Source organism: Brassica oleracea, chromosome C5 (genome assembly GCF_000695525.1).
Source record: "Brassica oleracea var. oleracea cultivar TO1000 chromosome C5, BOL, whole genome shotgun sequence".
NCBI lineage: Eukaryota > Viridiplantae > Streptophyta > Magnoliopsida > Brassicales > Brassicaceae > Brassica > Brassica oleracea.
In genome coordinates this window covers 28,485,894-28,496,491 of record NC_027752.1, presented here as the reverse complement: position 1 = coordinate 28,496,491, position 10,598 = coordinate 28,485,894, and the positions used below count along the sequence as shown (strand labels likewise).

Genomic DNA, 10,598 nt, shown 5'->3' with positions numbered 1-10,598 from the left:
CGGATCGTCCCTAACCCGTCACGTAGCGCTTCCGGACCATGGTGTTGGGTTGGACGGTCAGTCATGTTCTTGTTTGATTGTTGGCTGGCCAGTTGGCCTTTCATCTCCAACCCTTGGTGTGGGTCGTCCGTCGGTCATGTTCTTGTTTGATTGTTGGCCGGTGGGTTGACCTATGCCTAGGACGGTTCGGGGGTGTTACACCCGTGTCCACCATCACTCGGGTCGGCTTATCGTTGATCCGAGCTTCCACGTACATGAGCCCCTTGCTCGTCGGCTTAACTACCGGGTTAGCCGTCAGGGCGTACAATAGCTGTAACGACCCCATCTTTCCCGGTTCCTCTTCAGGAGTCTCGGTGTCCCGACTCTCCATGATTGCAGACAAGGATCCTATCTTCGGACAGTCCTTCAACGCATGTGGCCCCTTGCACACAAAGCATCCTCCCTTATGAACGAAGGACTTCTTCCTCGCCTCGAAGTCTTCCCGACGAGCACCCCTCTCAAAACTCCTTGAGTTGGATGGCCGGGCAGTATCCCGTCTCGCTCCCCCACCTTTGGCCACGACCTGCTCCTTCTTCTTTGAGGACTCGAACGGACCAGAGGTGCGGAAGTCAGTCAGCGACTCAGCCACCACAATGGCTTCGTCCACCGTCTTGACTCCCCGACGCTGCAACTCTTGCTTGGCCCAAGCTTGCAGCCAATCGGTGAAGTAGAACACAAGATCCTCCGCGGTCATGTTTGGAATCTGAAGCATGAGCGTTGTAATGACTTTCATATAAATAAAAAAAAACACATGATAGTCACAAACAGTGTGCTTGCTTGCTTAATTAATTAAAATTAAATTATGTTGCTGGGAGAGATTTCTTCAAAGGAAGGAATTAGTGAGCTGCTTAGTTGATGATTATGAATCAAGTTGCCAGCTGTCATATGTTCCCCAAGTCTGGAGTAACTCAAGACACTTAGCTTGACATCAAATAATTACTCTTCCTTTCCCCTCTCTCCTTGTCGTCAATAAACTGATCAGAGAAAGAAGAAAAAAAAATGGCAAAGACAAAACAGTGAGAAAGAAGAGAAAAAGTGAAGAAAAAAATCAGAGGAAAAATCAGGGAAAAATAGACAAGACCTTGGAAGACTTTCTTTCATCCTCTATCTCAGTTCCTTGCTGTATAGAATATCAGAAGTTCAGTAGCAGGTTCAGTGTAAGGGGGAGGATCAAGTGAGTTCTTCTGTGCATCAGTTGTTGTGGTAAGCTTAATCTTCTTGCCTCAGTCAAGTCTTGATCAGAATCAGATATTGATCAGCTAAGCTGTTATCATGGATCAGTTGTTTAAGCTTCATCGTTTCAGTTTTACATATTTTAGATTAAATCAGTTGCTGGAATAATTAGCTCATGTTTTATGACTAGTTTGATTTAATCTGAACTGATCTTATCATGGTGAACTTCACTTGATCTGAACTGATAAACCTTGTTCTGAATCGAGCTGATAAGATCTTATTTAAAATTCTTCTTCAGAACCGAACTAAGTATCTAAAGCTAGTACTTGTGTTCTGTTTTGTCAGCTGCTTGCTAGTCTTACTGTCTCACTCCAGTTCGTCCTTGTACCTGTGTACTCCTTTGGTAAGCTGTAATGAAGTGGTTTGGATGTGGTGATCAGAAAACCTAGTAACCGTAATGAACGTTGTCCATTCTCAGGTTCCTTTCAGCTTGTTCGAGATCAGTTCCAAGCTTTCTTAAATTTCGGTTTCAAGACTTATTTTAAGGTGAGTCTAGATAGTTGGATAATAAATCATGTATGAGTGTAGCATGATTTATCTGCAGTCAATAGTCATGAATGGCTAGGTGTTGTCTAATTATTCTTAAAAATTTGTGAAGAGTTTAACTCGTGTGAACTCTTACGAAATACTCATAAGTGTTCATGGAGGTTTATGTGTGACTTGTATTTGTTTCTAAGTACTAATCTGATATGCATTCATATGGTTAAGTATGTAAGTAATATTCATATGAAGTCTTGGTCAATACTCGCTACCTGAATATCACCGTAATATGAAGAGCCGTCGCTTGATCGTACGTGGTTCACGTGACGTTTCAAGCTGTATGAAGACACGGAGTTACGGTATTGCAGACTAGGGCCGTGTACTGGGTGACGATCCAGTGTCGGGTGTTCATCAAGTGATTATCCGAAGGAGATGAATTATTATTTTTAATTATTTTTATTACCCGCTAAGTTCTTAGCCTTTTGTGGTTTCGGGTTTAGCATATGCCTATAAATATATATATATATATATATATATATATATAATTATGAGTTAAGGGCGGGTGATATGGAGCGATGTATAGGAAGAGATTCATAGTGATTATGTACTAGTACTTGAATGATCATACTAATGCATTATTGTGATTGCTTGTGTTGATTTCTTGTGTTGTGATTCTAGATTCACTGAGTATTTGTTACTCACGACTCATTTGTGTGTGCAGGTAACCATTAGGCGGGAGACACTTTTCTCTTTTTTGGACTAGAAGGAACGGCGTAATCAGCGGTAGTTTTTGTTGTCCTTGCAACGAACCTTTTGATGTATATTTACTGTAAAACGTTGTTGGACGATAGGCCGCAGGATAAAACTATAACGATTTGTAAAATGTTTAAAGTAAATAAATAAGGTATAAAGGATGTTTTATAAACTACTAGTTCTCACATGATATTAGCCCTTGTCCGGGACAAACCAACTATCGAGTATTGCTTGTCGGGTTGAAAAGCCTAGAGTGATATCCGATAGGAGCGTCGGTGTTCTCAGTTTGTTGATGTAAGGTGATCGTAATTATTCTGGGAACCTCGGATCGACCTTCGGGGAACAACGATGGTGTCATTTCCGGTCATCTATGATCGGGGGTGTCACAAAGGTGGTATCAGAGCATTGTTATAGATGCTTGAATGGGACTTGTTTCAAATATTTTTCGAGTCAAAATGTGTCGCAAGGATAATTAGTATATGCTGGTTTGTTCCTTCTTTTAGAAATAGATAGAACTGGGTAGAAACTTACCATGATCTTTCCTTGCAGATGCCACCGAGACAGGCCAGACGTGGTGGAGCTTATCTACCGGTACCTATTTCCTCATCTCCAGACTCTTCACCGCCATCTACTCCGGCACCACTTCCGACCCCTAGCTTTGAGGTTACACCTTCGGGCTCTAGCTTTGAGTCTGATCCATCTGAGGATTCACATGAGTATATTCCACTTCAAATGCCGATGCCTGGGTCACCAGATCCGTATTACACAGATATAGAGGTCGATGTTGTTCATGATCATCCTGCCGATCATCCTGCCGCTCATGCTGCTGCCGCAGAAGATGTTCCACACGTCCATGCTGAAGCACCACCAGCAGCACAACCTGCGCCAGCGCCAGCGCCAACTGATCCAGAGATAGTGGCACTTCTAGAATTGATGGCGGAGATGGTAAACTTACAACATCAAGCTCTTAATGCACAGCGTGCGCAGCCAGCTCCGGTACCTACCACGTCACATCCAGGCTTCTTGAAGATTGTTATGCTCATGAAGAACTTTGGTACTAGACACTACCGAGGAGAGACTGATCCGTTCGAGGCTGATGCATGGTTACATAACCTTGAAGGAAACTTTCGGGCGACTCGCTGTCAGGATGAGTTCAAGAAAGATGTGGCTGTGTACTACTTGGAGAAGGATGCATTGAGCTGGTGGTTGTGAGTAGACTGCTACCTTGGTAATGTGACAACTACTTGGTCAGACTTTCGTCAAGCATTTCAGCGGAAGTATTTTCCACCAGAGGCTAGAGATCGTCTTGAGGCTCAGTTCATGGCGTTGGTACATGGAGATAATTCTGTTAGAAGGTACGAATCAGAGTTCACCCGTCTAAAGCGTTACGTTCACTACGGTCAGGAAGACGAGCCTATGATTATCAGGAAGTTCCTTCGAGGACTTAGTCCATACATTAGGAGCCGTCTTGAAGCTGTTGAGTTTGGTAGACTTTCTGACTTGGTGGAGCGAGCAGTGAATGTAGAAGAAGCTATCATCGCGGAACGGGCATCGTCGAGTCATTCCGCAGAAATACGACGCCAGGCTACTCAGAGTCAGCGACCGTCTCCGTCCATGATGCATCGAGGTCATAGAGGCAGAGTAGTTCGTGGAGGACGTTCAGGAGGACATCGTCAGAGAACTCAAACTTGCTTTGGTTGTGGCCAGAGGGGCCATATAGCTAGAGAATGTCCGAATGGAGGACAATACAGGCCGGCGGTACCACCCAGTGTTACTTGCTTCACGTGTGGAGAGCGAGGACATTACGCAACATATTGTCCTCGTACCCATCCTACATCTTCAGATGCACCACGAGCTCCACAGGCTGGATCATCTCGTTCCCCTTTACCCTTTCCCATACCACCAGCGAAGCGTCAGGCCATTTCTGGTAGGGCCTATGCCTTAGAGTAACCTGGACCACCGGGACCACCGAAGGGTCCTATCACAGGTTTATTTTCTTATCCTATTGAGTGTTGTGTGATATCTTTAAAAAGAAATTGATCGGTGCATTAGTAGATTAAAAAAAAAATGCTATGTGAATGGTTGAATTATTAATTTAACTTGAAGTCAATTATATATATAGGTACTTTGGCTGTGGGTGGAAATTCAGCCCATATCTTGTTCGATTCGGGAGCAACACATAGTTTTGTAGCTCCCGAAGTAGCGTCTAGACTCAAGGGAGAATTAGCTAAGGTGAATTTAAATATTCCTGTTTTAACTCCCGGTGATCAAGTTCTTGAAACCGAAGGCTGCATCTTAGAAGTTCCGATCACTATCCAAGGCATGGTTTTTCCGGCCCATTTGTTAATACTTCCTTTAGAGCGGTACGAGGTCATCATAGGAATGGATTGGCTGTCTAGTTACCGAGCTCATCTCGATTGTGGTCGAGGGAAGATTTTCTTTGAAAGAGATACCCAACCCTCTTTAGCTTACCATGGCATTGTACCGAGTGTTGGAGTGTCGCTAGTTTCAGCCTTGAGAGTAGAGAACCTTCTGAAACAGAATGAAGAAGTGTATCTAGTTACCTTAATTGCTGGGCAATGAGACGATGAGAAAGAGCAGAACTTAGAAGACATCCCCATAGTCCGAGAATACGAAGACGTGTTTAAGGCATTAGAGGGATTACCACCGTCCAGAAATAACCCTTTTAGTATAACTTTAGAATCTGGATCAGCTGCAATAGATAAGGCACCGTACCGAATGGCTCCATCTGAACTCACTGAATTGAAGCAACAGTTAGCTGATTTTCTAGAGAAAGGTTTCATTCGTCCTAGTTCATCACCGTGGGGAGCGCCTGTGCTGTTCGTAAAGAAGAAAGACGGAAGTATGCGGTTATGTATTGATTATCGTGGAATCAACAACATGACCATTAAAGACAAGTATCCACTTCCAAGAATTGATGAGCTTTTAGATCAGTTTCAAGGTGCAAGTTGGTTTTCGAAGATTGATCTGACTTCAGGTTATCATCAAATTTCGATTTCCGAGACAGACATTATGAAGACTGCTTTTAGGACGCGCTATGGACAATTCGAGTTCGTAGTAATACCTTTTGGTCTTACCAATGCTCCAGTTGCCTTTATGCGTTTGATGAATGACGTATTTCGAGATTACTTGGACGTGTTTGTTATCATATTCATTGATGACATTCTCATATATTCTCGAAGTGCGGAAGAACACGAGGAGCTTCTACGCATGGTTCTCGACCGTCTACGAGATCAAAAGCTTTTTGCAAAGCTCAGTAAGTGTCGTTTCTGGAAGAGAGAAGTTGGATTCTTAGGACATCGAGTGTCAGAACAAGGAGTTGCTGTTGATCCAGAAAAGATAGCTGCTATTAAAGAATGGCCGCGTCCAACTTGTGTTACCGAGATTCGAAGTTTCCTTGGATTGGCTGGCTATTACCGGAAGTTTGTTCAAGGGTTTGCAAGCATATCGAAGCCGTTGACTCTTCTAACTGGCAAAGGTGTCGCCTATGAGTGGAGTACAGAAACCAAAGAAGCGTTTGATAAGTTGAAGGAAGCTTTAACCTCTGCACCTATCTTAGCTTTGCCTAAGCCTGGCCAACCGTATACAGTGTATACAGATGCATCTCATGTTGGTTTAGGTTGTGTGCTGATGCAAGATGATAGGGTAATCACCTATGCATCAAGGCAACTAAGGAAGCATGAGGTAAACTATCCGACACATGATTTGGAGATGGCCGCTGTTGTGTTTGCACTTCGAATTTGGCGATCATATTTGTATGGTGAGAAGATCCAAGTGTTCACTGACCATAAAAGCCTTAAATATCTTTTCACTCAACCTGATTTGAACCTAAGGCAAAGACGATGGATGGAGTTTGTAGCTGACTACGACATGCATATTTTATACCATCCAGGAAAAGCAAATGTGGTTGCTGATGCTTTGAGCAGAAGGAAAGTTGATGTGGATATCGAAAAGGAACTCCAGAACCTTGAAACAGAATTCAAGATGATTGGTTTGGCTACCTTAGAAGGTGAGGAAGGAGAACCTTTCGGATTACAAGCAGTGAGCCAAGCCAGTTTACTTGCTCGTATCCGAGAATGTCAAATAAGAGATGTTAACCTGAAAAAGATCCGAGAGCAGTTGATTGAAGGCAATTTTGGTGGATATCAAGTTGCGAGTGATGGAACCTTGTTACTCAATGGTCGAGTAACCGTTCCGAAAGCAGAAGGACTTCGAGAAGAGATTTTAAGAACCGCACACCATTCTCTTTTGAGCATCCATCCCGGAAGCACGAAGATGTATCGAGATATTAGAAGGAATTACCACTGGCCCGGAATGAAGAGAGATGTAGCAACGTGGGTTTCTCAGTGTCAGGCTTGCCAACAAATAAAGGCCGAACATCAAGTTCCAAGTGGCTTACTTCAAAGTCTACCAATCCCTGAATGGAAATGGGATGCCGTGGCGATGGACTTTATTTCTGGTTTACCTAGAGCGCCAGGCCGTGGGAATGTTGCAATTTGGGTAATTGTCGATCGTCTTACCAAATCTGCTCATTTCTTACCGATGAAACTCACAGACAAAGTGGAGACGTTAGCAGAGTTGTACTTGAAAGAAATTGTAAAGGTTCATGGGGTACCAGCAAATATAGTATCAGACCGAGACCCGCGCTTTACTGCTAAATTTTGGCGAGCTTTTCAACAAGCTTTGGGAACTGATTTGCACATGAGTACTGCGTTTCATCCAGAAACCGATGGTCAAACCGAAAGAACAATCAGAACCCTAGAAGATCTGTTAAGGTTGTGTATTCTTGAATGGAATGGTCTGTGGGATAAGTGTCTGCCGCTGATAGAGTTTTCCTACAACAATAGCTACCACTCGAGCATCGGAATGTCATCGTATGAAGCACTATATGGTCGACCTTGTAGAACACCAGTGTGTTGGGCAGAAGTTGGTGAGCGAAGAATGCTTGGTCCAGAAATTGTAGATGAGGCTGCTGAAAAAGTAAGAGTGATTCAAGCAAATATGAAGAAGGCTCAAGATCGTCAAAAGAAGTATGCAGATCGCGGTAGAAGAGAAGTCAGCTTTGCAGTAAATGATTTAGTCTTCTTAAAGGTAGCTGCACAGAAAGGAAAGGAAAGATTCGGATAAGTTGGGAAGTTAGTAACCCGTTACATAGGTCCTTACCGAGTTGTTGCTAAAGTTGGAGAAGTAGCCTACCGACTTGAACTTCCATCCGATATGCCTATGAATCCAGTATTTCATGTATCGATGTTGCGTAAGCATATACCAGATCCCAATATGGTCGAGCCGCAACAACCAGAGAACTAGCAACCAAACCTCACATATCCTGAAGGTCCTCTGCGGATAGGCGAATGTCGTTTCAAGAGATTGAGGAACCGAGATATTTCTCAAGTTCAAGTATATTGGGGAAAGGGTCAGAGAATTATTGTCACATGGGAGGATGAGGATAAGTTCAGAGCTGATTACCCAGAGTTCTTCTCAGATACCCCACTCGTCCAGTGAAGTGTGCACAGTTATATTTTCAGAATTCGGGGACGAATTCTTTTGAGACGGAAAGAGTGTAATGACCTTCATATAAAAAAAAAAAAAAACCACATGATTGTCACAAGCAGTGTGCTTGCTTGCTTAATTAATTAAAATTAAATTATGTGGCTGGGATTTCTTCAAAGGAAGGAATTAGCGAGCTGCTTAGTTGATGATTATGAATCAAGTTGCCAGCTGTCATATGTTCACCAAGTCTGGAGTACCTCAAGCCACTTAGCTTGACATCAAATAATTACTCTTCCTTTCCCCTCTCTCCTTGTCGTGATCAAACTGATCAGAGAAAGAAGAAAAAAAATTGCAAGAGAAAACAGTGAGAAAGAAGAGAAAAAGTGAAGAAAAAAATCAGAGGAAAAATCAGGGAAAAATAGACAAGACCTTGGAAGACTTTCTTTCATCCTCTATCTCAGTTCCTTGCTGTATAGAATATCAGAAGTTCAGTAGCAGGTTCAGTGTAAGGGGGAGGATCAAGTGAGTTCTTCTGTGCATCAGTTGTTGTGGTAAGCTTAATCTTCTTGCCTCAGTCAAGTCTTGATCAGAATCAGATATTGATCAGCTAAGCTGTTATCATGGATCAGTTGTTTAAGCTTCATCGTTTCAGTTTTACATATTTTAGATTAAATCAGTTGCTGGAATAATTAGCTCATGTTTTATGACTAGTTTGATTTAATCTGAACTGATCTTATCATGGTGAACTTCACTTGATCTGAACTGATAAACCTTGTTCTGAATCGAGCTGATAAGATCTTATTTAAAATTCTTCTTCAGAACCGAACTAAGTATCTAAAGCTAGTACTTGTGTTCTGTTTTGTCAGCTGCTTGCTAGTCTTACTGTCTCACTCCAGTTCGTCCTTGTACCTGTGTACTCCTTTGGTAAGCTGTAATGAAGTGGTTTGGATGTGGTGATCAGAAAACCTAGTAACCGTAATGAACGTTGTCCATTCTCAGGTTCCTTTCAGCTTGTTCGAGATCAGTTCCAAGCTTTCTTAAATTTCGGTTTCAAGACTTATTTTATGGTGAGTCTAGATAGTTGGATAATAAATCATGTATGAGTGTAGCATGATTTATCTGCAGTCAATAGTCATGAATGGCTAGGTGTTGTCTAATTATTCTTAAAAATTTGTGAAGAGTTTAACTCGTGTGAACTCTTACGAAATACTCATAAGTGTTCATGGAGGTTTATGTGTGACTTGTATATGTGTCTAAGTACTAATCTGATATGCATTCATATAGTTAAGTATGTAAGTAATATTCATATGAAGTCTTGGTCAATACTCGCTACCTAAATATCACCGTAATATGAATAGCCGTCGCTTGATCGTACGTGGTTCACGTGACGTTTCAAGCTGTACGAAGACACGGAGTTACGGTATTGCAGACTAGGGCCGTGTACTCGGTGACGATCCAGTGTCGGGTGTTCACCAAGTGATTATCCGAAGGAGATGAATTTTAATTATTTTTAATTATTTTTATTACCCGCTAAGCTCTTAGCCTTTTGTGGTTTCGGGTTTAGCATATGCCTATAAATATATATATATATAATTATGAGTTAAGGCGGGTGATATGGAGCGATGTATAGGAAGATATTCATAGTGATTATGTACTAGTACTTGAATGATCATACTAATGCATTATTGTGATTGCTTGTGTTGATTTGTTGTGTTGTGATTCTAGATTCACTTAGTATTTGTTACTCACAACTCATTCGTGTGTGCAGGTAACCATTAGGCGGGAGACACTTTTCTCTTTTGGACTAGAAGTACCGGCGTAATCAGCGGTAGTTTTTGTTGTCCTTGCAAAGAACCTTTTGATGTATACTTAATGTAAAATGTTGTTGGGCGATAGGCCGCAGGATAAAACTATAACAGTTTGTAAAATGTTTAAAATAAATAAATAAAATATAAATGATGTTTTATAAACTACTAGTTCTCACATGATATTAGTCCTTGTCTGGGACAAACCAATTATCGAGTATTGCTTGTCGGGTTGAAAAGCCTAGAGTGATATCCGATAGGAGCGTCGGTGTTCTCAGTTTGTTGATCTAAAGTGATCGGAATTATTCTGGGAACCTCGGATCGACCTTCGGGGAACAACGACGGTGTCATTTCCGGTCTTCTATGATCGGGGGTGTCACAAGCGTTGTGAACTCCTTCATGTAGTTCCGGATCGAGCCACACTGTCGAAGTTCCCTCAACTTTTTGCGGGCCTCATACACGACGTTCTCCGGGTAGAACAGCCGCTTCAACTCTTTCTTGAAATTATCCCAAGTATCCATCCAGCATGTCCCTTGCTCGATCTCAGAATGCTTCCTTCGCCACCACAGCATGGCCGTGTCCGACAGGTAGGACGTCGCGGCCTTCACCTTCGCATTCTCAGCCACCAAGTTGAGATTGTCGAAGTATATCTCCATCTGCTAAAGGAAATTATCGACCTCCTTGGCATCCCGCACACCGTTGAACCGGTTTGGTTTCAGAAATTCAACCTTACCAATATTGGTTCCTCCAACGGCTCCAGCATTCACGCTTGCCCTC

General features: G+C 42.5%; 1 protein-coding gene across 4 annotated transcripts; it reads left to right on the top strand.

Annotated features, from left to right (window-relative positions):
• Positions 1-975: 975 nt before the first annotated feature.
• LOC106343995 (protein transport protein sec31-like) lies at positions 976-9,983 on the top strand. 4 transcript variants are annotated; one of them, XM_013783363.1, is made up of 5 exons: positions 976-1,242; positions 1,691-1,758; positions 2,474-2,535; positions 3,055-4,492; positions 9,785-9,921. In XM_013783363.1, the coding sequence occupies exon 4, from the start codon at positions 3,055-3,057 to the stop codon at positions 3,715-3,717; it is 663 nt and encodes a 220-aa protein (XP_013638817.1). In that variant the 5' UTR covers positions 976-1,242; positions 1,691-1,758; positions 2,474-2,535; the 3' UTR covers positions 3,718-4,492; positions 9,785-9,921. The 4 variants fall into 4 exon arrangements, 2 of the variants coding, with proteins under 2 accessions (XP_013638817.1, XP_013638819.1); XM_013783365.1 differs by lacking the exon at positions 1,691-1,758; XR_001270075.1 differs by lacking the exons at positions 3,055-4,492; positions 9,785-9,921 and adding an exon at positions 1,558-1,615 and having other exon boundaries at positions 996-1,242; positions 2,474-2,625.
• Positions 9,984-10,598: the final 615 nt, after the last annotated feature.

What these genes read in the sequence shown, in the direction of transcription:
- LOC106343995 (XM_013783365.1), top strand. Translation starts at nt 3,055, where the DNA reads ATGCCACCGAGACAGGCCAGACGTGGTGGAGCTTATCTACCGGTACCT.